Consider the following 27,931-nt stretch of genomic DNA (forward strand, 5'->3'; position numbering starts at 1 on the left):
TAATCCACAGCACTCCAGTCCATCAGTTAACATCTGGAGAAGACAAAAGCTGAAACACATCCAGCATTAAGACGTTTTTAACTAAAAACACGAGTCCATAATCCATAATAATGCTTCCTCCAGTGAAAAAGTGCATCTCCTGTTGTCTCTCACATCAAAATCCAGCCACATGTTTGTTTCGAGCTGTTTAAACGCTGCTTGATCTGTGCAGATTTCTCTCCTGATTCACACCAGAACACTTTCTCACTGGAGGAAGTGTTATTATGGACTCGTATTTTAGCCGGAAACATCGGTTTAAAGTTAAAACATCTTAATAATAATGAATGTGTATCTTAAAAACATGCAGCTTTTGTCTTCTCCAGATGTTAACTGATGGACTGGAGTGCTGTGGATTACTTGTGGATTATTGTGATGTTTTTATCAGCTGTTTGGACTCTCGTTCTGACGGCACCCATTCACTGCAGAGCATCCATTGCTGAGACACTGATGCAATGCTAATTTTTTACGATATAAATCACTTGCATGTATGGAAAAGAGCAGCTCAGACGTTCTGCCCAACGCTTTTCACAGAAGAAAGGAAGTCGTATAAGTTTGAATTTCATAAAGGTGAGTAAATGATGATTTTCGATGTTCAGATGTCAATTTTCATTCACTTTTTCTGCATCTCTTCATCTCTCCTATCGTCTCTTTCAGCTGGACTGGGATGATTCAGGATTTACGGAGAATCTCTAGGATTCTCAGCTCTCGGCTAAAACAGTATGAAAGGAACTCATTTTATGCTGAGACACTTTTTTATGCGCCGAGAGGAAGTTGACCCTCTGCAGTTCTCATCACGGAATGGTAATGTGAAGAACAGACGTGAAGGAAAACACCACTGGATTCGCATCAGTGCAATATATAATCGTGACATGTAAACACACGCTTAATTCCAATGAGCCTTTTCCTGTTGGGAAATCCAGCTTAAGCAGCTAACTGGACCAGCGTAAACCAGCTAGAAACCAGTTCCAAAACACAGCTTGTGTATTTCCAACATGCTCCTCAATGTTTACCAGCATCCAAACGCTTTTCTCCCAACAGCACTATTACTGGAGCTCCAGACTGGACCTGTAATGGAAAGCTAGCGTCGGGATGCCCCAAATGTTCCCGATGGGCATGAAGTCGGGGGTACGGCAGGAGGGCTGGGACAGTAATGAATTTAGCCTGTCATTCCATAGCAGCATCCATGACGGACTCATTAATACACATCTGGGGTCATTATGAATCGGACCTTTATTGTACCACTTCCACTTCAAAGGAACAGGCGTTTTTGAGACGTTTACGTCAGTGGGGCGGCATGTGCCAAAAAAACTAACGTCTCTGCCATATGCAATGCAACGCGTTTCCAGCGGCAGCTCATTTTTTTGTACTTTCAGATAAAAAATGACAATGACTACAGAATATAATAATAACCGAGAGTGTAGAATTTAGTAGGGACGCTAAGGACATGTCCCTAACAATATCCAGCAGCTACTAAATTGTCCCTAGCAATAATTTTGATCAAACAATTAAATATATGTGTATGTAACCACTGGTGTTGTAATTCAAGTTCAAGTAAATACGCTAGAAAACTGCATGCTTTCAAGGACATACATTTAATACATGAACAGAGTAAGGACATATAAAGTAGATGAAGTGTTAAAACATATGAGCACAGATCAGCTGAATGATAAACTTTACACTCTTTAACTTTTTGAAGTTAAACTGAATGTACAAAGCAACCTGAAATATCCACAATATTGTCTGCTGTTTGTCCCACCAATGTCAAAATCAAACATATGCCCTTGATAATAGTAGTAGTAGTAGTAGTAGTAATAATAATATTTAAAAATTGTTATCATTTTAAATGTATTTTTATTTATTTTATATTAATTTTGGAATAACATTTACCAATATGTAAATCAGGCCAGTTTTGATTTCATATTAACTTGAGTATTTAATTGTGGCCAATAATGAATAATTACTTGTACAACAATAACAACAACAAAATAATAATAATAATAATCACTGTACAGAAATAATTTTCTTTATCAACCACAATGAAATAATAATAAGAATTGATAATTTTTCATTATAAATTTTTTTTATTTGCTAACATTTTAATTAGACAATTTTACCATGAATAATTTTTATAATAATAATAATTATTATTATTATTATTAGTAGTAGTAGTAGTAGTAGTAGTAGTACACTCTAAAAAATGCTGGGTTGTTTCAACCCAACTTTGGGTCAAATATGGACTAACCCAACTTTTGGTTTAAAAATTTAATTAAAAAATGTAACCCAATAGTTGGGTTAGTCCATATTTGACCCAAAGTTGGGTTGAAACAACCCAGCATTTGTAGTATTTGTCTAATTATAGTGATTATCAAACAAAAATGACTTTTTATGATCATCAATTTACTCATAAAAATTAGATTCTATTAGAAAATATCTGTCTTTATATTTAAAATGCTGTACTGAAAAACAATTTCCTAAAAGGTAAATATTTCCTAAAAGGATCGTCTTTATAAAATGTGAGATATTTAGTTGACTTTTTTAGTTTAAATCAATGTTGACTTGCTTAATGTACTATAGACTATAATTGATTTATTTACATTGCTCAGTAACTGCACCATTTTGCAGGCAAATGCATTTTTCTCCATTCAGGAGAAATTCAGCTGTGCAAATATGCAATTGTACTACAATTCCTGTAACTTTTGCATCCTAAATGGACAAGGACACCAGAAAGTGACGTGATGTACAGTAACTACATGCAAAATACTGTCTGCATGGCATCAATTCCACCCACAGGAGGTAATGCAAAATTAAAGAGATGAATTAGACAACATAAACAGTTTTCACTGAGTAATTCACTTCAAAACCCTCTAGACTGCTAGTCCAGTTTACTCCCATTGCACATGCATTGCTGTTGTACCATTTAGCATCATTTTTGCTTGTAATCGACACCATGCCACAAATGAGCAAATCATCATTCTGTCATCATTTAGTCACCCTCATGTTGCTCCTGTATGAATTTCTTTCTTCTGCAAAACCCAAAAGAAGATATTTTGTAGAGTGTTTCAGAAAATATAACCTTTTGTACTTTGCAGAAGAAAGTAAGTCATGTTTTTGGGGTGATTTATCCAATTAAAGAAGAACTGAGCTGAATGTTTGTTTGCAATGCTAACAGCTGTAGCTGCTCACAGATCTTTAAACAGACACAGAACTATTTAATCACATTAACCGCAATATTAATGAAGCGGAATTCCAGCTCATTCGATCTCTTATCGGCTCCCATGAGGTTTGATGGGGACCACCAGCGTTTGGCTTTAATGGGAGCTCGACATGTGGCGTTTATGCCAGCACACTGCATGTTAGTTTATAGCATATGAACATTTACATAAGCCAGTTAATGTACCAATTAAAAATATGAAACAACCACTTCATTGGAACCAGTTGTAAAACAACAGAACTGTACATTAACATTTATTTTGCTATGATCAAATTAACAGAAGCTGTAGATGTAATATATTGTGTTTTTGATTTAACTCTGTTTTCCCTTCTGCAAAAAACAACTAAAACCAACCTAAGGTGGGTTAGCTGGTCTAACCACCCGGTCAAGCTGTTTTTTAGCCTGATCAGCTGACAAGAGCCCCTCTAAAACCATAAATCAGACAATCACAACCAGATTGCCAAGGCTAGTAGACCTACCAACAGTTTAAGTCAGCAGGGCTAATTCTTTCTTACACTCTAAAAAATGCTGGGTTATTTCAACCCAACCTTGGGTCAAATATGGACTAAATTTTTAAATTAAAGTTTTAACCCAAAAGTTGGGTTAGTCCATATTTGACCCAAGGTTGGGTTGAAACAACCCAGCATTTTTTAGAGTGTAAGAATACAATTATCTGTAACTGCTCATTTCATTTGTATTCCAAAAACAAATTTTAAAGGAATACTTCACCCAAAACTGACAATTTGCTGACAGTTTTACTCACCCTCAGGCCATCTAAGATGTTTGTTTCTTCATCAGATTTGGAGAAATGTAGCATTGCATCAGTGTCTCAGCAATGGATGCTCTGCAGTGAATGGGTGCCGTCAGAATGAGAGTCCAAACAGCTGATAAAAACATCACAATAAAAAAAAGTGCATCTCCTGTTGTCTCTCACATCAAAATCCATCCACATATTTGTTTAGAGCTGTTTTGGACTGTTTTAAACGGTGTTTGATCTGTGCAGATTTCTCTTCTGATTCAGAAAAGAACACTTTTTCACTGGAGGAAGCGTTATTATGGATTATGGACCCTGATTTTAGCCAGAAGCAATGGTTTGAAGTTAAAAACATCTTAATGCTGGATTTGTTTCAGCTTTTGTCTTCTCCAGATGTTAACTGATGGACTGGAGTGCTGTGGATTACTTGTGGATTATTGTGATGTTTTTATCAGCTGTTTGGACTCTCATTCTGACGGCACCCATTCACTGCAGAGCATCCACTGGTGAGCAAGTGATGCAATGCTACATTTCTCCAAATCTGATGAAGAAACAAACTCAAATGCATTTGGGATGGCTTGAGGGTGAGCACATTGTCACCAAATTTTTCTTATTTATTCGATCTTTTTTAGGAAATTTTCATGAATCCGGCCACTGGTTTTGAATGGCGAAGTTGTGTGTGCAGAGGATTCTGGGTTTGTCATCAGTCCACTCTCCTGCATGCGCTCCATCCATTACGCTCCTCCCGGGAGGAAGTCTGATTTCCCGTCTCTCACCAGCAGAGATCCATACGGGAAGGTTTAGGGTTTGAATGAGGCACTGAATCTGTTTTAGACACTCGTGTTGCGTTTTTGCTTTGCTGCCGTTTTGGGACATTGAACAATCGCCAGCTGGGATTTGAACTAACCTGCAGTGGCGTTTAACCCAAACACAACATGATGAGGTTTGCTGATCTGCGGTTCAGTGGCCCGTGTTTGCTCTGGGATAATGGGTCATTTTGCTGGGTGAAATTAAAACACTCGTTTGAGACCCATTATCCTGTTTTCACAAGAGTGATTGTGACAGTCGGCACAAAAAACTCCGTCACCGATTAATTCAGTGTATGATTTGATAACGAATGCTCATTCTATAGACCTTTTTTTAAACTAGTCTATAAATACATGCTTTTGAAATGCTTTGTCAAGTTTAACATTTAGAAATGCATCTTAAAATAGGCTACTTGTATTTTTTTCTAGTTATTTTTGAATGCATGAACACGTCTGGTGTGAACGGCCCCTTATTCCGGTTTTCATCATGCTGTGAATCAGTGGTTGTGTGTGAAGGTGTAGTTGGGTTATTTTTGTGTTCAGGCTAAATCCAGTACCTTTCAGGGTTACAGTGAGGTCAAACAGAAGGTCAAATGTCAGAGCTCTTGAGGACTTTAGCATCTGATGTTCAAGGTTTTTCAGTGAGAAATCATATAGAGCAGGACTTTATCCATGACAAATTGATTGGATGGTGAAATATGTCTCGATATGGTTATTATGACCAGCATAATTCATTGAGGTCATTAAATAATAATTACAGTTCATAATTTACAGTTAATAATACAGTTCATTTTTTTACAGTTAATAATACTAATATCTTGATAATATTATTTGTCTAATTAAAGTAATTATCAAATAAAAAAATTACTCTTTTTTTAATTTTATAATCACTTCATCCATAAATTTATTTGCAAATATCTGTCATCAAATTTAAAATGCTGTACTGAAAAACTATATTGATCTAAATTGATCTTATGGTTTATTATTATTATTTTGTTATGGTCATTAAAAAATACTTTTGTGCAGTTATTATTATTTGATTTTATTGGTAACAGTAAGTGATTATCAAATAAAAAACACGTATTTTTATTTGATAATCACTTTCTCCATAAAAATGATGTTTTATTTGCAAGTAGCCATACTGTATCTGTCCTCCTATTTAAAAAGCTGTACTGAAAACGATTTCCTAAATAGCAAATAAAACATAATTCGTCTTCATTTATACAACGTAAGAAATTTAGTTCGCCCAGACATTATACCCAATATACTTAAGCTGTAAGCTATAATACAAATATTTATTTACATAGCAGGTTTTTGGGGGGATCTTTAAAATAAACATTTATACTGATATTAAAATAAAACGTCACTAATTCTACATCAAATTTTCACCCAGTATAATTTTCCAAATCCTTCCAGAGACGATGACTGAACACATCCGCAGATGGTATAATCAATATTTGCAATGCAATATTTTAAGAGGAATCAATACTACTGAGGCAGCCTATAGTGCTACTAATTTGACTGCATTGCGACTTTATTCTCGCTAGATATTCTGAATTTGACCATAAAGCAAAACCTGTTCCAGAGTGTTCTGGATGTAAATGACCGGACGGGTCGGAGTCGGATGGGTGACGTCACAGTAGTAATGAGTGAAACCCAACACCGAGCGCGCGGCGCTGGAGATGCGCCGAACCGAGCAAGTCCAGACACATGCGGAGCTCAGAGCCCGGAGCGACTCTCTCTCTCTCTCGCGCTCATCTGCTCTCTCAGTAAACCCACCGTTACCCGTCATCGCCCCGAGTTCCCAGCAGCGCGCTTGATGTTCGAGCTCTGATCCGTGAAGCTCTCCATGCGCACGTCCTCCCGGAGACGGAGTCTGGACGGACTGTGATGTGAACGCTGCTGATCAGGCTGGATCTGGTCTCATGAGCTGGTGGTGTCTTCTGCGGTGGAATTCTGTTTTCGCTTTGAAAACTGCTGCTTGGACAAATGCATACAAATGCATTTAGGAGCCCAACGGACAAGGAGTGGACAAGTTTCTCCCACAACGACAACGTGAGTAACTTTCAGTCTCGGGGGGGCTTCTGTGGAGACCCGATGTGCAAAGCTTCATTCAGGTTCTTTCTAACATTTTAAGGGAAAAAATCACTAGTTTTTGCGCATTATTGATGATAAAAAATTCATTTATTGGCGTGCATTCATCTGATCAACTAAGTGATTGAGCTCCTGCACAGTAGACATGCATTCCTAAATTAATGCTGGAGTTTCGTGCAAACTTATTAAATATAGTTTTCCCGCAATCTCAGTCTGTGACCCCCAACACCAGATTGATTTAGTCTTCATACTGGTCACAAATCAATTGGGATTTTCAGTCTGTCTGCTGCTGTATTTTCCATATGTTGATCCGGGGTTAAATTCCAACTGCTTCAGAACCAAATGTGCACCAGATGAGGAGGCTTTGTGATTTACTGGCTTATTTGTTTGCATGTTTGCAACTGGTTTCATAAAGTGTAGATTTGGCTGAAGTGATTGAAATATGAATGGTTTTACTGTGCGCTGTTAGTTGACATCCCCAAAGCAACACACAACAGCGGCAACATTCCTCATGGAGATGAGCATTGACCTCTAACATCTGGACAGCCGTTCCTGACTCAATGAAATCCCTACAAATCCACATCATTGACATGTCGTTCCAAACCTGTATGCCTTTTTCATCGGTGGAAAAAAGGAAGATATTTTGAAGAATGTCTTCAAACCCAGTGTTCTTCAAAATGTCTTTTGCGGAAGAGAGTAAGTCATTTAGATTTGGAATGGTGATCAGTTTGGGGTGAACTTTGCCTTTCAGAAGATGTTTCTACATGACAAGGTTGCTTTGGTCACAGAAAACCTGGAAATATCAAGGGCCAAATTGAGAAAAGTGATGGAAATATTTAAAAGGCATATACATTTCCAAAACATTTAATTGACGACAACTGTGGGGGGTCTTTCTGGAGATGTTTTGATCACTATTAAGTGTAATTGTTTGTCTTTTCAAGTCTAATCGTGAATGTCTGGAAAACTCTTGGAAATTCATTGGTTAAAAAGTGTGGAAACCTGATTTGACAACTACAAATGACTTTCATGAGCTCGAACCCAAAGTAATCAGATGGATTCGGTCATATTAAATAATATTCTTGACATTACAAGAGTCACTTATTCATGCATGATTGCATTAGTTAGATGAGCGTTGAGTATCGTTGCACATCCTCCAACCGGGAACCAATTAATTGGTCAAAAAGTGTGGGAACCTTGACCTGATTTGACAACTAAAAGTTACTTTTATAAGCTTCATCCCAATGTAATCTGTCGTTGCACACTATTAAGTATAATTGTTTATGTCTGTTCGTATCTAATTCATTGGAAAAACTCTTGGAAAGGCATTTTTCAAAAGTGTAGGAACCTGATTTGACAACTAAAAATGAGTTTCGTAAGCTTGAATCCAATAATCTCTTTGATTCAGTACTAATAAATACTATTTTTCACATTACAAGAGTCACTTATTCATGCATGATTGCATTAGTTAGATGAGCGTTGAGTATCGTTGCACATCCTCCAACCTGGAACCAAAAAAGTGTGGGAACCTTGACCTGATTTGTCAACTAAAAAACTTTCATAAGCTCGAACCCAATGTAATCATAAGGATTCGTTTATAATAGATACTATTTTTGGCATTACCGCAGTTACTTTTGCATGCATGGTTTGCATTTGTTAGATGAGCGTTGATGCACATGTTTAATGTGTTCATTAGTGTCGTTGCACATCCAACACGGAGAGACAGAGGAGAGAGTCAATGTATTCAGAAGCATTAGAGGGTACAATATACTAGCATTCACCATATCATCATACACGTACAGTAGAAGAGAAGAGTAATGCTGTCATTATTGCAAAATAAACCCAGCAGGGTGTTCACGAGGGTCTTGTATCATGCTGATGGGATTTATTTTGTGATAATGACCATGGAATTGTCTTTATTTGTGGCTTTCTTCATGCTTTCTATTACATAACTAGACATTTTTTTGCTTTACTTTCCAGGAACATTGCACTTTACTTCTCAGAGATGTTCCCAGATACTTTAGCACCACTTGTTCTTGATTCATAGTTGCGTAGATAGTTTGACGGTGCCTTTGATGTTGTTTTGTGTGCATATCGCTCTTCACCTTGTTAAATGATTGGACCTAAACCAGCTTGAATTCCCAGGCTGGGTTGGTGCTGGTGAATCTGCATAAGCTTGCTGTCATTAAAGAAGTCCATCTTTTTAGAGAAGAAGCTTAGCATCCAAAACACAGGTCTTTTTTAGAAGGTCCAGGTCTAAGTCTAACCCTGTCTTTATGGGTTACCAACAGAACAGCGCTTTAGTAATGAAGTCATGCTCTGGCTGCAGGTGTGAGAAACCAATGCCAACAGGCTCAGATATTGGCAGCCGATCAGTGAGCGAACAATCTCGGCTACGCGAGCATCTGCATAAGTATGCTGAGAACACGGCTTTAGCTCTGGCATGGACTGATACGAGCGTAAATTATGCAAGTGCTGTGAATCAGAGACATCTGCATTAGCCACACCCCCAATAGCCGATTGGTCAAGATGATTTTGAGTGACTTCCTTGCTGTTTTGTGAAGCTTTAAAGCCGTTTGCGTTGCTAGAATTGAAGGTAGATGAACAATCGGAGGTCAAGTGCAAGTGAAACGACACAGTAGTTGCTTACTGCTTACTGGCATGCTGTAATATCAACTGTCTCCCAATGCTGTGGACATTTAAGGTCAAAAAGGCAATATGAAATACTTACAGGTCAATAAGGGTCAGGACATTTTTGAAATCTTGAGGAACCAGAATGTTTGAACCAGAATGACCTGCAAGAGTGGATGCAACTTTCTGAATCTAGTTTTATATATTGAATCTATTGTTTATATTTGGGGTCACATAGGCAGTTACAGTATTTGTAGAACTAGCAGCCAAAAAGAGTTGGAACCTTAACCTAAATCTGACAACTGAAAATGATCAATATTACGATAAATTTTAAAAATCTTTATTTCTTTCAAGTTTAAAGGCAGATTTTTGCTCCTAAGTGAAAGTTGTAGAAACCAGAACATTAACTGTGGTTGTAAACTACTCTTTATGGTCAGAACATGACAAACACGTCACGTTTTTGAATTCTTTACACTTTTCCAGTGATTTTTTCCTTAACAAAATAAATCTCTTAATAGAAAAAAATAATTTCTTAGTTTCTGCATATTATAATGAGTGATATTGTTTCAAATCATGAAACCGGTTTGTGTTCCTGACTTTGATGACGCGTATCTTCAGCACAGTTTGCAGTGCAGGCTGCATTATTAATAATACTAAATTGTTGTCTCTTAGAAATGCACATTTGACAGTAGCTTGAGTTGACAGGAGTGGCTTGAGTTAGGATGCAGATGTAAATTTATGTTCATTATCAAAAACATTAACATCTGTAAAAATTGTAACAACTTCATTTTTACATGGTGAAATGTAATTATTCGGACTGTTTGAGTTTTATTCCATAAATTAACCATTGTTATAAAGCACCTCAATACCATGGTAAAAATATAACTATATGGTTTCTAGGTATTTGTGTGAAAAACAGTAGTCTATTTAGCATAAATGCACAAACACTATACACTGTAAAAAAAAAAAATCTGTGAAATTTACGGTAAAATACCGGCAGCTGTGGTTGCCAGAACTTCACCGTAAAAAATATGGTAGCAACATTTTAGGTTTTACAGACTTAACTTAAATTCACAATAAAAAAACGTATTTCATTAACTGATGTAATGCTAATAAACCAGCATATTGAAGTACTAATATCTGTTTTGAACCATTGTAATGCACTGATAACCACCAAAAACTGGTGGTGATGAGAAAGTCACATGATGAATCAAAGCTCATCACAAACAGCTCCACAAGCTGAGAAGGGAAATACTAATATATATGTGTATATATATATATATATATATATGTATAGAAGGTGCACAGTGTCATTCACACAAACACTCAACACTTATCATGGTAACACACATGATACTGAAATTATGCAGTAAACATTAATTTAACAATATTAGATGTAAGATAAAACCCTAATGTACACAACTGATAAGAAAAAACTAAGAAGAAACAGTTATTTCGAAGAAAAAACATAAAATATGAAGTGTCATGCAGGGAATTCTGGGAGTGTCAATTTACGTTTTTTTACTGTAAATTATACAATGACTTTTTCTTTTCCACTTCTAAAAACCCGCAATTTTAACAGTATTTTACTGTAAAATTACATTAAATGTATATACAGTTATTCACCGTATATAGTATGGAAAGTTACTGATAATCAATTAACAGGTTTTTACTGTAGCATTTTTACAGTCTTTTATTGTTAAAGTCGCAATCATTTTTTACAGTGTAGCTTACACACAAAAAAATACTGTAATAATATTCCATTACTCCTTCAGTTCATTTAATTCATGTCTGCATTAATAATATAACAGTTTCATATAAATATCCCACATTTCTGCCACAATACCATGATGCAGTTAGTGTTACTTACTACAGTAAATTCATGGTAAATGATGGTGATTTGTAGACTGATTTGTTGTCTTCTGACTGTATCGTAGCTCACAGTGTCTCTGCTGTTTGTCAGCGCTGTTTCATCTGGCTTTAAACTAGTTAAAATCACGAGTCATTTGTGTTCTTCGCTGAATTCAGTCTCTTAGAATTATTATTATTGTTATTCGCCAAGCCCTAGCTTGAACCCAAAGTAATCTGTCGAATTTGTCAAATCTAGAAATTCATTGGTCAAAAATCATTGCTGCTGAGGAACCAGAATGTTTATTGAATGCTATAGTTTTCATGACCCGCAAAAGTGGATGCAACTTTCTGAATCTAGTTTTATAAATTGAATCTATTGTTTATATTTGGAAGTCACTTGTTCAGTGTTGGGGAAAGTTACTTTTAAAAGTAATGCATTACAATATTGCGTTACTCCCTAAAAAAGTAACTAATTACGTTACTTAGTTACTTTTTATGGAACGTAATGTGTTACGTTACTTTGTTAGTTTTTAAATCTGGGCTGGGCTTGCTTGTTTGTTTAATATAAAAAAGTTCTATTTTTGACGAATGTAAAAGCCCTTTCACACCAAAAGTGAAATGTAAATTCACATCTGTACAGTAGAGAGCGCAGCTCAAACAAACCTTTCAGTTATGCTGCTATTCTGGATTGCATGAATAGGATGCAGAAAGTTCAGCAATAAAAAAAAAATTCAATCCGATTTCTCTCAACATGCGGACAGGAGAGCTGTCAGTCAATAAATGAGAAAACAAAGTAACTGGCGATACTTATTTGAAAAAGTAACTCGGTTATTTTCTTGTAAATTAAAAAGTAATGCATGGCCTTACAAGTTACTTGAAAAAGTAATTTGATTGCATAACTTGCGTGACTTGTAATGTGTTACCCCCAACACTGCTAGCAGTCATTTAAACGAGCCAACGTTGCTTCAGAACTAGTTTTGTTCACTACACAGTAGCCAGATGTGAGAGTAATTTAGGGTCTGGCATCGCTGCAAATCTCAGGATTTACTCACAGCCTGTTTTAATGAGGTTTGGAAATTTGTGGATGGATGAATCCAGCGTTTTTCGCAGAAAATGGAGATTGTTTCATCATGTTCAGAGTTATGAAAAGCATTTTCTCAGATGTTGAGGAATATGACGTCCGGTGAATCATCACAGGAACGTACAAGGGCTCAGACAAACTCTTGTTTAGATTCGGTCTTCTCTGTTTCTTTCTTCCTCCGTGTTTTGTTTGTGTTTTTGTTTGCTTTTCTCCGGCCGTGGAATGTCACACCGTGCTCTCGAGCGTCCTCTCAGAGAGAACTGTGGGAAAGCAAATAAGTTTGACCAACCGATCAGGCTGACCAATCCAAAACAGCAGGTAATGTTGCTTGAAATAATGTGTTTTCCTTGAAGGAGCGTCATGGACCTCTGAGAACATCTGGCAGATGCTTTTATCCAACGTAGCTTACAAATGAGAAACATAACAAGCAATTAATCATAAAAAATGACCAAAACTTGGTGCTGAGGAGTTAAAGTGCAGAAAAGAGACTTTTTTTGTTTGTTTGTGCATTTGATTGTGGTTGAAGTTGTGCTCAGAATTGTATCTTGAAGGTTTTGTTGGTGTCAGGATATATCAGGTGGGGGATGAAATCTCTTGGGGTTAGTGTTAGTCAGATATGATTACCAGATAGACTTCCCTCGGGCCGCTGGTTTAAGGTTTATGAGGGAAGTATCTCAACACTGTGTCAGGATGAATGATGGTTTCTCTGACTCCACATTCTCTGGAAGGATTATATAACCGACTGTCAGTCCTGTAAGAGGATGATGTTTCTTCGTTGATAAAAACATCGTCTTATATTCGGGTCAATACGGTATTAATGAGTTTTATGTCTTTCAGTGTTGCACAAGTAGTTCTCTGTTACTTTAAGGTTTCTGGTTTGTAGCCCCGCCCACAATGGAATCTCATTGGTTCAAATTCTCATGTATTCTGATTGGCTTTGATTTCTTTCAGTGTATTTATTGCTGGAAACATGTTACATCGCTCTTGGTTAGGATGAGGTTTTACCATGATTTTACTGTGATTAAGGGTGTTTTATAAGAGCATCTCTTACTGCACGGCCTCGAGGGGTTTGTTGTTTGATTCTGGACTGTGCTCTGTTGATTCTGTACATCTGAGGAGCACATGCTGGGTTCCTGTAGTGAGTCACTGGAGAACAGGCTTCCAGCAGGAATTCAGGCCTGAGGGATTCACGTACACCAGGAATGTCTGATGATTCCCATTCACGCTGGAAAACAACGAAAGCATCATGCATGGCATTACTGTACATGAGCGCATGCCTTCGGTTCAGTGTGAAGGTCGCAGCGATCTGAGATTTTAGATCGAAAAGCATGTAAACATCTGACGGCGGTTTGTGTGAAGGCCTTTATTTTGGCAGGAATTCCAGTCATAACGTGCCTTCAAAAACCAGTTCTGCATTATATGTGCAAAACGAGCAGTCTTGCTGCAAAAAGTGAAAAACATTGTTAAATCATGATAAAGTAGTCTTGTTTATTGAGAAATTGATCAAAATGAAGTGAGTACAACAAGAAAATAACTGCTAATGGGGTCAGAAAATGTGTTGGATATTAATTAATTCAATCAGAATTAATTCAAAGAGAAAAGCTTATTTTTCAGACTCCAGTTGCAAATATTTTAAAGACATGTTATACTTGCACAATAGCAAGAAATTGGATTAAATATGCAAAAACGAATTAACCTGCCAAATTAAATGCAACATATTTCAGTCAGCTTGAGACATTTAATACTCTATGCTGCATATGTATTTGTTTGAATTGTGAATTGCATGTGATATGCAGTATATAGTATACTCTATGCTCTAGGGATAAACGATTAATCAAAACAAATTACAAATTAAAAAAAAAAATCACGATATGGAAAAATAAGCTTTCATGGCTCCCTGTGGATTTCCATCAAAATAAAAGTCTGATGGTTTAACATTTGAAAATGAAGCTAATTAAACAGCCATAAATATTATTATTGTAATTTTACAGTTGTAATGTAAAAATATTATTATTATTAAATACTAATTTTTTTTCATTTACAGTGAAATATTAGAATAGTAATAGTTCTTTTTTGTTTTTATTTTATTTTTATACTTTTAACAATAATAATAATATTAATTATTATTATTATTATTTTTTTTTTAAATATCCATTTTTATTTTACAATAGTAATAGTTCTTTGTTTTTAGTATTTTTTATTTAGTAATAATAATAATAATTTAACATTATACAACTGTAAAATTACAATAATAATAATAATAATAATAATTGTTATTATTATTATATAATAGCCATATTGATATATAATCACAAAATGTTGTGCAGCCCTACAAACAAGCACAGCATGTCTGGAATTTCTTTTTAACCGCATCGTAAATGAAAATTGCTGAAAAATAGCAATTAAATTTTTTCCGCCCCAGATCATTCAGCCATACACTACACAGTACGCAGTGCCAGTGTTTTATGACTGTTGAAGTGTTTGTTGTTGATTGTCCGCAGGAGATTCCTCGTCCTCCTCCTGTCAACATGTGTGGCGCTGCTGTCAGCAGAAGAGCCATCAGCAGCTTCAGGTATGCTCACCTCTCACCCTTCACCTTCTCACCGCTGACCTTTGACCTCTGAAATTCTGCATGCACTCAGAGTTCTGCCATTATTTAAAGCCGATGTGTGTCATTTGGATGTTAAAATACTTCCTCGTATCCCAGTTTAATATTCAGAGTAAATCGTTTGTAATATTTAAAGGGATAGTTCACCCAAAAATGAAAATCTGATGTTTATCTGCTTACCCCCAGGGCATCCAAGATGTAGGTGACTTTGTTTCTTCAGTAGGACAAAAACGGAGATTTTTAACTCAAACCGTTGCAGTCTGTCAGTCTTATAATGGAAGTGGATGGGAATCACGGCTTTGAGAGTCAAAAAAACATACACAAACAAATGCAAACAGTCATTTTAATGCGTTTTGTTTGTTTTCCTTCCGATTGTATTTCTGTTTCTACGGAAACACCGATCTGCCAGTGTACATATTTTTACTGTTAATATGAATCTGAGACTGGGTGAAATGTCTATGTAGATTGCATATAAACACACAGAGAAAGAGTGATGGGGGAAGAAAGGAGCAGTGAGCAGCGAGCAAACTCATAAAACATTTTACAGGCACTAAATGGCCATTTGTGTGTATAATAATGCTTGTATATGAGCTACAATATATGATTGGCTCTCATATATGATGCATGGCAATCAGTGTGAATTACTGAGTGCTTATAAACAGATGAAACAGTGGAAACACATTAAAAAGTTTACATTTATGCATTTAACAGATGCTTTATCCAAAGCAACTTACAAAAGAAGAGCAAAAGCTAAAGAGATTTAAGTGTGTGTGATTCTTATTGAAGCTTGTTTCAGCCACAGAATGAAAAAAATCAGCCACATTTTTTATCTCACAATTGCGAGATCATATATCACAATTGTAAGTTATGAACTATTTTTTCCCCCCTTGACATTCTGAGTTTACATCTTGCAATTCTGACATTTTCTTTATAATTCTGAGTTATGAAATTATGAATTTAAATTTCACAATTCTGACTTTTTCCTTGTAATTCTGAGTTTACATCTTACAATTCTGACTTTTTCCTCATAATTCAGCGTTTACATTTTGCAATTCTGACTCTTTCCCGTAATTCTGAGTTAAAGTCTCATAATTCTAAGTTTAAATCTCGCAAATCTGACTCTTTTCCTCTGAATTCTGAGTTTGCATCTTGGAATGCTGAGTCTATATCTCGCAATGTTGAATTTATGAGTTTATTTCTCTCAATTTTGAGTTTATATCTCACAGTTCTGAGTTTATATCTTGCAACTCGCAATTCTGACATTTTTCTTGTAATTTTATTGGAAAAAGTCAGAATTCTAAGATATAAACAAAGAATTGCAAGGGGGAAAAGTCAGAATTGCGAGATAAAAAGTTGTAATTACCTCTTTTTTTTTTTTTTCCATGGCGGAAACCGGCTTCCATGAACTTTACTCTAGAGTAAATTCAGAAGGAAACCAAAAGCGAAGGAAGGACATTGGGAAGCTGGAAGGGAAGGAAATGCAAGCGTTCAAACAGAAAGAATTTGTGTCAGATTGCATGTGCTTGTGAGCGTGCTGCTCTCTCTTCACTGAATCGTCTGCGTGTCTGTTCTTGCGCTCCGAGTGACTCTCTATCTCTCACTTTCGGTCATATTTTCATCTTAATGGGTCATTTCCAGATTTCTGCAGGGCTCTTCTCTCTCGCTGAAGACTGTACAGATACAGAGAGACAGTGTGGAAGTGAGGAAGGTTCAGGCTGGTTTAGATGGACTCACAGGTCAAGCAGGTTAGCCTGCGGTGAGCTGCTTTTCTTCCGATGGAAACCTGATCTAAGCTGGTGGGAGGATTTTGGCATTTGCATTTATTTGTGTGAGATGGAGAAGATCAACTCTGAGGGCAGGAAGAGAGATACTGAGAGGAAACCATAGTGATTCAGACTGGGTGATAAATGGCGAATTTATATATAGTATATTTAGAATGATTTTGAACTAAATATATACAGTATACAGTACATACAGTAATTGGGATTTCTTTTTTATTAGGTTGTTAAGTTTTCAAAAGAAGAGCTTGTCATTATACTAATTTCACAATCCGTTCTTGTTCAGACAGATATGTTTTAATAGCATCGCTGATTTAAATGTCAGCAAATATAACATTGTGACAGGCTGACAAGCTCCTGAATCAGTTTCAGTGATTCGATTCAAGACTCTGATTCAGAAATGTGTTGCAATTCAAAGGATTTTTGGCATTTTGTGTATATTAAATGTAGTTAGAAATATATATATATATATATAGATATAGATATAGATATAGATAGATGTATATAGATATATATGTAATTATATAAATATAATACTTTAAATAAATTGCTTATTGCTAAAATATTTTGCTATGTTTTAAATACTTGTGTGTATTTATAGATAGATAGATAGATAGATATAGATAGATCGAATAAAACTATACAGATTATAGATTATATAACAAAATAAATATATTTTTTGTTTTTATGTTCATCAAGGCTGCATTTGTTTGATTAAAAATACAGTAAAAACAATATTATTGTGAAATATTATTACAAATCTAAAACAGCTGTTTTCTATGTGAATATCTGTTAAACTGTCATTTATTTCTGTGATGCGCAGCTGTATTTTCAGCATCATTACTCCAGTCTTCAGTGTCACATGATCTTCAGAAATCATTCTAATATGCTGATTTGCTGCTCAAGAAACATTTCTGATTATTATCAGTGTTGAACACAGTTGTGCTGACGAATATTTTTGTGAAAACTGTGATCAATTTAGTTTTTCAGGATTCACAGATGAATAGAAAGTTCAGAAGAACAGCATTTATTTGAAATAGAAATCTTTTGTAACATTATAAATGTCTTTACTGCCACTTTTAATAAATTTAATGCATCCTTGCTGAATAAAAACATTAATTTCTAATTAATTTTTTAGAAATTAATTTCTAAAAGTATGAATTTTCTCAAAAAGAAAAGAAAAAAGAAAAGACGTTTAGACCACTAGCATTCAGTGCTGCATTAACGTCAGCTGCCGCTGGTCTAGATGGAGGGGATGGAGGTTGTGATAGCATAGTCTTGCAGTTTACACAGCATTTGATCTTTATCTGAAATCATCACTGTAACAAAGATGATATAAAGATCAAACACTCGCTGAGATACAAAACACTGCCTGGCTGCCGTTCAAGCTGACATTAGGAAGAAAAGACACCTTCAAACAATAGAGGACAGCCTGCAGTAAAGATGTTACACAAGCACACATGAATTATGATTGCACAACATCCTGAAGCCTTAAAGTATATCATTAGAAAACTGCTCGACTATCATTACACTGCGAGTTGGCAGCTTACAGAAGATTGTTTACTGTACTGTACATTCCTGTAGCTCAAACAGAAGAGCACGACGCTAGCAATGCTGAGGCCATGGGTTCGATTCCCAGGGAATGCATGAACTGATAAAATTAAGCAACACAGAAACCAAAACTTGTAATTTAGGCGAAAACCTAAATCAGTTAATTAATCAAATGTGTTTAATAATCAACACTCAAAACAAAACTGAGTTGTATAAAAACAGTTAAAATGCATGTAAGAAACTTTAATGATAAAATGATGCCAAATTAAAGAGCATCAAAACTCTTAAAATTGACAGAATTTGAAAGCTGAGACTTTGTTTCATTTCAAAAGTAACAAAGCGCAAAGCTTATTGCGATTATTGGATGGGATGTGCGCTATAAGTAATGCTTTTATTGATGTTTTTTTCACAAATCACAAAGAAGATATTTTGAAGAATGCTGGTAGCCATTGACTTCCATAGTATGGAAAAAATAATATGGAAGTCAATGGCTACCAGTATCAGTTTGTTTATCAACATTCTGGATTTATCAAAATGTGCAGTATGTAACTGAGCAAAAGTGTATCCCACAATGCAGTGCACTCGTGGTGCTTACTCGTGCATGTTGTTGCTAGGGTGTTGTCGGTGGTTGCCAAGGCATTGCTATATTGCTAAGTGGGTTGTAACACATTGCTGTTTGGTTGCAAGGGTGTTCTGGGTGGTTTCTAGGTGGTTTCTTACTGGTTCAATGCAAAAAAAAAAAATCAAACCTAAAGTGTCTATGACATTTTGTCAGTGTAAGTCTTTTTTATCATCCACCAACTGTCTGAAAGACTAATCTTTAGTATGGTTAATATTTATCCGCAGCTTAACATAATTTGTTTGGCACTCCAGATGACCATAGCACGACAGAGTTCAGTGTTCAATTTGAACTGCCAAAGAGGTGAAAGTTCACAGGGTCATCCATGTGCTACAAGTCAAAAACATGGCTGGTTGAGCTTTGAAGTCTAATTCTCTTTTTTTTCATGGTTGTTTAAGATCCCGTCTGTTTTTAAAACCACGGTGAATCAAGCAACAAAGAGTTTCGAGGCACAGTAACAGCCTGCGCTGAACTTGTAACTCCAGAACAGAAAGAACGAGAGGGATCAACGGTAACTTTGTGTCTCCACCGTTGTTGTCTTTCGCTTGTCATCTGTTTAAGTGGAGGATGAAGAGATCTGTTTAAACGAAAAGCAGAAAGTCTGGATTAGTAATGAAAGTGCCTGTTTCCAGCACATTTCCTCAGAGATTTCTCCATGGACATTCTCAAACCGTGTAAAAGCTTGTCTGTTTGCTGACAGAAGGACAAGCTTTCCTGCTCACTTGTTGGTGGCCTAATGGTTAGAGAGAGTCGGACTTGTAACTCAAAGGTCACGGGTTTGAGTCTCGGTACCGGCAGGGATTGTAGGTGGGGGGAGTGAATGTACAACGCTCAATACCATCCTCAAGACCCTTGAGCAAGAACCGAACCCCCAACTGCTCCCCGGGTGCCGCAGCAAAAAATGGCTGCTCTGGGTGTGTGTTCACGGTGTGTGTGTGTGTGTGTATTGGTTCACTACTCACTGCTGTGTGTGTACACTTGGATGGGTTAAATGTAGAGCACAAATTGCAAGTATGGGACACTATACTTGGCCTTACTTCACTTTTCATTTTCACTTGATCTCAAAAACAGACTTGCTGTAGTTCCTTACGGATCTACTCTGCTGCCCTCAGGCCTGTATAACTTTATGATGTATTTAAAGTAGGAGTGTGCAATTTCCTCATTGTTAAAATGCTTCTGTTCTAGCTTAATATACAGAAACAGCAGGTAAACCATTTGTAGGTTAATTCCCCTGAAAAGTATGGCTGTATTGAACATTGTTAGGTTTGCATGAGCATCCTAACCAGCCCGAGAGAGCAACATGGACCAAGTTTGTTGGTCTTGAAAACATTTGAAGTTGAACATGTGCAATTCTGTTTGGTGACACTGGTGGTACAGAAATTGCAAACGTTACTTGTAAGTCCAAATTCTGTAGAACAAGGGCTTACCTTATCAATTAATGGGTACAAGTGGGAAAGTCTGGGTTAAAAGTAAGCATTTTACAAATACTACTGCTAACCCAGTCGTGTGTTGTATTTAACAAAGTGTGTAATTTCTTTGATGTTAAAATGCCTCTATCCTACCTTAATATGTGGAGACAGTAGGTAAACCATTTGTAGGTTGATTTCCCTGAAAAGTGTAAGGCTGAGACTCTGTGGCGCTATTAAACACTGTTACGTTTGCATGAGCATCCCAACTCAGCACCACGGACTCAACTAATGCATGAGACTATCTGTTGGTCTTGAAAAAATGTAAAGCATGCAGTTCTGTTTGGTGACTCTGGTGCAAAAATGGCAAACTTCATCTTTAAGTCCAAATTCCATTTAGATCAGTCCACCCCAAACCAGAGCATGCCTTATCAGTTGATGGGTGTAAGTGGGTAAGTCTGGGTTAGGAGCAAGCATTTAGATAAAACTAATTTGTCCTAAAAATATCAGTAAGTAATATGCATTCACTGAAGCTCCACTAGAGTGTCCACCTAAATGTCTGTGACTTTTGTTGTTTAGACAGGTCAAAAAATTTGATGCTAATAGTAGGGCTGCACAATTAATCAAATTTCTAATTTACGGATGGCACAATTACGTAATCATTATTCTACATGCTTAAGATGTGTTTTTGTTATCTTAAAGGGTTTTTCCATTGTTTTAATTTTAGTTTTAGTATAACATTATAAGATTTATTTTTGGCGTTTAATGCCTTTTATTTAGATAGGACAGTAGGTCGACAGGAAGCAAAGTGGGTGAGAGAGAGAGGGGGTGGGATCGGGAAAGGTCCACAAGCCAGGACTCGAACTCAGGACGCCCAAAGCGCAAAGGCACTACATGTCGGTGCGCTGCCCACGAGGCCATCGGCGCCGACAGTATAACAATATAATACCATGAATATTTTTACTGTTTTATTTAAAGAAGAAACCAATCCAATGTATAGATGCCATTTGAGGCTTAATACTATAGAAAAGCAATAAAAAGTAAAATAAAAAGTTGAAAAGTGTTTTCAATTTGTTTATTTTCATCTAAAAATATGGCATGCGGTTGCTTCAAACAGTGGTATAAACATCATTCTATGTAAATTGTGATAATCGTAATTAATAATCGCAATTACAGTCTCAAGGGAATAATTGACAATTATGATTTTTGTCATAATCGTGCAACCCTAGCTAACAGATAGCTCATTCAAGGTGCGAATGGATATTTGCACTATTCAGGAAGTCAGCTTATGAATGCTTTACTTAATTGTCTCTGCACATTAAACTGGGGCACAAGAAAGTATCTAACATCCAAATGAAATTATGTGTGATAAGTTTTTCATTTGAGTCTAAACCAGGACTCTTCAACTCCAGTCCCAGAGGGACGGTGCCCTGCAGAGTTTAAATCCAACCCCATCAAGTACCCTGGAACAAGTCTTTTACAGTGTTCAGAAATACTTGCAAATTACATACAGGTGTGTTTAATTAGGGTTGGAACTAAAGTCTGCAGGACATCTGCCCCCCAGGACTGGAATTGAAGGGCCCTGGTCTAAACTAAACAGATATGACGAGGGATTAGTTCCTCAGAATGTTCTTTCTCATCTCTCTGGCCACTCAGATGCACACAGACTAATAACATTTGACAGAAAAAAGAAAGAAGGATCCACACAGAAAGAGAAAGAGAGAAAAGAGATGTGTGGTTTCAGACCCCCACTTTCCTCTCATTCTCTTTCTTCATCTGGACCACAGATGCTATGCAAGGGCTCATGGGTAATTTGTGATGTCATGTATGTCAAAGCACATATTTAACAAAGTCGCTTGTGTTGTTTGTATTATAGAGGCCTTCTAAGTCAGAAAATGTTTTATGGTGACTGTCAGCCAAATTGAAATATTTAACCGATTTAAATTAAAGCCGTGGACTAGTTGCTAATCTCTACTGCTCATCCTTTAGTTTAGAGGTTTGAACAAACTTGGGACACTCTAGCATCATGCTAAAAACCAAGTTGAACACCCTAGCAGAACCAACCACACAACAAACTCGCATCGAATGTCTTTCTTGTGGTGTTTACCTAGCCAAACCCTGCTTAGCTTGTTGCTTACAATTGTCTCTTTCTTTCTCTCAAGGTGTAGACCTTATTTATCAGTTGGGCCTTTCGGGTCGCAGGGACATACACTCTTCCGGGACACCTTACCTCACCTCCCTTGCTTCATCTCTGTCCATCCTGCCTCCTGGTTTTGGGGTTGTCCTCGGACGGGATGCCCTTATTGAGGCCCCATCGGTGGACCTGCTCCCCGCAGGCATGGAGGAGGAGTTTTCTATCATAGTGAGTTTAAGCTCCTGGCGAGCAAACAATGCCTTTATTTTTAGTGTGCGTGATGGCAGGGACAGACTGCAGTTCGGCTTGCAGCTCCTGCCCGGAAGGGTAGTGGTTTACATGGGAGAGAAAGCATCAATCTACTTCAAGTACGATGTTCAAGATGGACAGTGGCACTCCTTCTCTGTGGGGGTCCGGCCACGCTCCGTATCTTTCTATGCACGCTGCGGGGCTGTGCAGTACGGCGAGGAAACGCTGGCCCGTCCACAGACGTTGAGCTCTGAAGGCCGCCTCTCTGTGGGAAGGATGGACTCCAGGATGGTGCAGTTTGAAGGAGCATTATGCCAGCTGGATATTTACCCCTCCGCCCAAGCTGCGGTGCACTACTGTGACTATGTTAAAAAACAGTGCAGACTGTCCGACACCTTCCGATCTCTGTCAGGGAGCTCAGAGTCCCCATTTCCATCCGTTTCACCTTCCCCAAAGTTCCACCGCAGCTTTTCGGAGTCACACTCTCAGAGATTTATCCCAACTCTTGCTGATCACTCCACTACGGCCACCAACTCTATTCCCACAGCACTTTTTGACCAGTTTTCAACCACAAGCTCTCCGATGTTTCGCTCCAACACACCTAGGCACATGAACCCATCTTCAAGACCATTCAGCAAGGTGCAATCCCTCTACTTCACTCCAGAGACTTCCACGAGCAACCCCACAACAGACAAGAACCTTGACGGTGAAAATGTCACTGAGAATCAGCCACTTCTCAAGAAGCCCAGAGCAACTCAGGCCACGCCGGATTTGATCACCATCGTCAAGCAGAGCCGTTTGAAAGAGGCCTTGAAGAATGACGATAGAGCCCACCAATCCAACAAAGAGCTACTCCAGACCAATCCTAAAGTGAACAGCACCATCCTGTACCGTGAAGAGAGCAGCTACAACCTGGTGGACCAATCTGAGGAACAGGTCCAGGAGGGGGTGCACGATGCAGGATACTCGGAGGGTTACGGATACGACTATGGTTTTGAAGAAGATGAATATTTCTTTGACTACGATGGATTTGTTGGTCCTAAAGGAGAACAGGGTCCTCCAGTAAGTACTGTCTGATTATCTTTCTCATGTTTCTGAATGACTTCCATAATCAAGTCGCTGCAAGCCAGAGCAAAGCGCTACTTGAGTATTGATCCAAATTACAATGCACAAGAGTTCAAGCTAATTTATGGCTTTTTCTTGGGCAGAATGAAAAGCTCTTTGAGAGAGAGCATGGACTTGGCTGAGTTTCTGCAAGTCATATTTGATCAGGAGTCTACTGGGCAAGAGAAGTAGTAAATAATTTGTTGGTGACAGGTAGTGATTTAGAAGCAAGGTGATAGTTTGTTTTTGTCCTCCTGGACTTTCAGGTGGTTATAATAGCATGTTTCAAGTTGCTGCCAGTTGCTCATGCTGTAATTTGACTGATGTGCTAATTTACACCTCCATTTGTAATGGGGTTTGCCCTACCTAGCAACAAGATAACCAGGTGATGTCAAAACACTCAGTCTAGACTAATTCTGCTTTCAAAGTCATGTCAGGATGATCATGTTTATGAGATGAGCGCACACGAATGGCACCACAATGTTGTAATTAGTTGTGGAGAAACTCTGGGGGTTTCTTTCCAAGCCGGAGGCGTATCATTGCTAGTCATCGAGATAAGCTGTAATGGTGAATGTTGATGGTACAGTTTAGTTTATCTGTTGATGAACGGTGTTAAAGCTTGCTAGAAAATGCTACCTATTCAGCCCATTTATGAGAACCCAGACCTATTTGGTGAACCTACATTTCCCATCATTCTTTATAGCAGCACACAAATGATGAAGTACATAGATTAACTTTTCAATTGTGCGTATTGGATTTCCATTACTCTCTTTTTCACCACCTATCAAAGACATGAGGCTATGTTGGGTAGTGAAGAATTGAGAAAAAGTAAGATATTTCCCAGAGTGTCCATTTTTTATCATTTCCCAAGAGGACTTTAGGGCAACTTGAAAAAAATCTCAGTTTACAGCTATGGTATACTAGAACAAAATGATCTGATTTGGTGTTCACATGAAGTTTGATGTATATAATTCATAATTTGTGTGCTGCCAGAGTGAATGATGGTAAATAGGCCTGTCATGAATTAGCACTAGCTTAGCTCTCGGTTATGGCTCTGCTGTACTAGTACAGCATGACTTCTTTCTCCTTGCTTCTTTCACTGTTATAGCATAGGGAATATGGCTCGATTTAGTCAGAGCAAATGCTAAATATAGAAAAGTACATTTAATAAACTCTCAACAGCAGAACTGCAGGGTGGAGCGCAGTTGTATATCAAGTGTAGGTCAGTAGGCCATTGTGAACCTCAGTTCCAGAATCCCAGAATATGTTCAATCACGCTAACAAACGAATGAAGATACGAGCCAGAAGCCGGATTATCTTTTTGGAAAAGATTACGATGACGCTCTGAAGCTCCTATAAATTAATGTTTTATTCATGTTTAAACAGTTGCCTGCGCGTTTGTGTGTGGAACACCAAGGTGTTTGCATAAGTGGCTCGTGTGAGGATATGTGGATATGAGACATGACTTTGTCGATATTTTTCTTGGACGTCACCCTAAGTGCTCTTACTTGGCCGAGGGATACGGTGCATTCCTGTCTTGGAAGAACTGGGGGAGGTAAATACACCAGCTGGGACTATCCAAAGTCAGCGTTTCACTGCACTTTCCTCTCCTGTTGTAACTCTAATTATGCCTCGAAGGTACAAATCAATGAATGAGATGGATAGCTATGTGATTTTTGTTTCCATAGCACAGTAATCAGTTTCTTAAAATATCTAATGACATTTAATAATTCATTCTGTCATTTATCCAAAGCACTCTTACTTTCCAGCTCAAGCCAGTTTAGGGAGATTACCTGGTCTGTCTTGATGGTTTTAGAGGGGTTTTAGCCACGTAACTGTTTGTGAGAGCAAACTGTAGACCAATGCATCTCTTTCAACATGGGTTTGATTACTGAACATGTAGATTCACCTGCGGTGTTCAGGCGGTTTGCTGTCTCAGAGTTTCCACAGATCTCTGTCGGCCCTGAACGCAGCTGCATGGCCCCGAAACATTTCGTCTTCTCTGATAGGCTGAGCACGATTAACCTCCGTTCCAGATGTTCCTACACACACTTCTGTCAGTAAGCAGCCAAAACATAAGAGGCACATTAGGTAGACGACTGGTGCTTTCAAAAATCTGTGAGGCTTTGTTTATGTGAGTCTTGAATAATGGTTGTCATAACACAGGGCCATATCTGGGAATTTTCTTTGCTGCCACTCTCATCTAAGGCCTTTACATAAGTCTAAGTGTGGCTTTATGTACATACATACATGTATGTACATAAATACAATGCATACAGTACACACACACACACACACACGTATAGTACACAATTTATGTAGATAAATATTGTTTGTATGTCGATATTATGTACAGAACATATGTATCTACATATGTAGCGTACTATGTATTTTCTACATGTTAGTGCATCTTTCATCATTGTGTTTATTTAGTGAATAACAGTGTGGAAAACATGTCTTAATTATTTTTAACTAGTTTAAACAGTTATTTTAGTCAAAAATATTTATTTTTTGTTCCAAAGATTGATTGATTGATTGATTGATTTGATTTGATTGATAAATGTATTTATGCATTTATTTATTTACACATTTATGCATTTAAGCATGCATTTAAGCATGCATGCATTTATTTAGTCATTGATGCATGCATTTATGCATGAATTTTTGCATTTATTTTTTTTAAATTTATGCATAATAATATGCTTTAATTTAATATTAACATTGAAAAATATTAAATTTTATTTAAAAAAAATATTTAATTATTTTTAAGCTATATCCCCCAACCCTAGTACTAAGGCATTATTTTCAGTTAAGCAGCTTTAAAGTAATATATAAAATTTAAAAATGTGAAAAGCACTTGTGCACTCTTGTACCAGGAGTGTACGATGTAAGTAAATGTATACCAATATGTTAGAAATGTTGCTGGTCGACACTCAATGTACTGCATGTTTGTAGCAGCTGTCACACTTAGCCATTACCTTACATTGGCTACAAATCAATCACTGGTCATCTTGGCAAAAGAGCCGATCTGGTCTAGATAGTTGTCAGCTGTTTGTTGTTGCAAGCACTAAACTTTAAACCTTTATTGTCTCCAAGTGTTGTCAAATATCAAACTCGCGTTTGTAGTGGTTCCACCTGTGGACACACAGAGTGAATAAACGGTTTTGTTGGTTTCTTCTGGAAAAAAACAGGTGTTAGTTAACATTGAACATAGACTCTCTTCTCTGTCCCATCAGAAGGTGATTAAACAGCCCTGCTGAACTGACATGTTTGCTCGTGCTGGTTAGTGATGGTTAGTGATGGACCAGTGAAACCATGTTCTTATGAAGCTTGCCGTTTAAGCTTCACCAACATCCCAAAAAATTATTTACTGGTGATCAGCAGTGTTGAGTACAGAACAGCAGGTCAGTGTGAATTTTTAATGTCCTTTTATGAGGCTTTTAAAATGCATGCTATAAAAGAATCAGGGTTGTTTAGTTAGCGATGCTGTAGCTGTGTGTCGTTCCTCAAAGGCTAATGAGCATCAGAGCATCAGGTTAATGGAAGCTTTTAATGGAGGGTTTTTTATAGACATGCGATTGCTCCTAAATAGTTATGTTTACAAGAGCCACATTTGGAAGTATGTTTTCATTCTGTCAGCGCTGTCCGACAGGACATTTGGTCAGTCTCTTGGTTTCTATTTTCGAGCATCATGCTGGGTAGCAGAGAAGACATCATTGGTCCAAAATACTGCTGCACACAGTGGTTTATTAAACATCAGATATGTTCTGACTGTCATTATATCACATATTTTGTACTAAGGACAAGTCTTTGCTAATTTTAGTGGTTATTTATTTGCTAGATCTATCTATCTATCTATCTATCTATCTATCTATCTATTATAGCATATCTATAACATATCTATAATATGTGTGTGTATTGTGTAATTTACTTAATGTATATATAATTATATTTATATATAAAATTATATATATATATATATATATATATATATATATATATATATAATTTAGTATAA

General features: G+C 37.1%; 1 protein-coding gene across 1 annotated transcript in view; it reads left to right on the forward strand.

The window, feature by feature from the left end:
• The first annotated feature begins 6,625 nt into the window (after positions 1 to 6,625).
• Positions 6,626 to 27,931, forward strand: part of LOC107660294 (collagen alpha-1(XXIV) chain-like) — a 122,610-nt gene continuing 101,304 nt past the window's right edge. Inside the window, exons 1-3 of the mRNA XM_016449575.1 lie at positions 6,626 to 6,865; positions 14,966 to 15,036; positions 22,589 to 23,871. Of these exons, the coding sequence (XP_016305061.1) occupies positions 6,810 to 6,865; positions 14,966 to 15,036; positions 22,589 to 23,871 (1,410 nt within the window). The 5' untranslated portion in view covers positions 6,626 to 6,809. The remainder of the gene's footprint in view (positions 6,866 to 14,965; positions 15,037 to 22,588; positions 23,872 to 27,931) is intronic.

This window comes from Sinocyclocheilus anshuiensis, unplaced genomic scaffold, assembly GCF_001515605.1.
Source record: "Sinocyclocheilus anshuiensis isolate Anshui unplaced genomic scaffold, SAMN03320099.WGS_v1.1 scaffold1457, whole genome shotgun sequence".
NCBI classification, from domain to species: Eukaryota; Metazoa; Chordata; class Actinopteri; order Cypriniformes; family Cyprinidae; genus Sinocyclocheilus; species Sinocyclocheilus anshuiensis.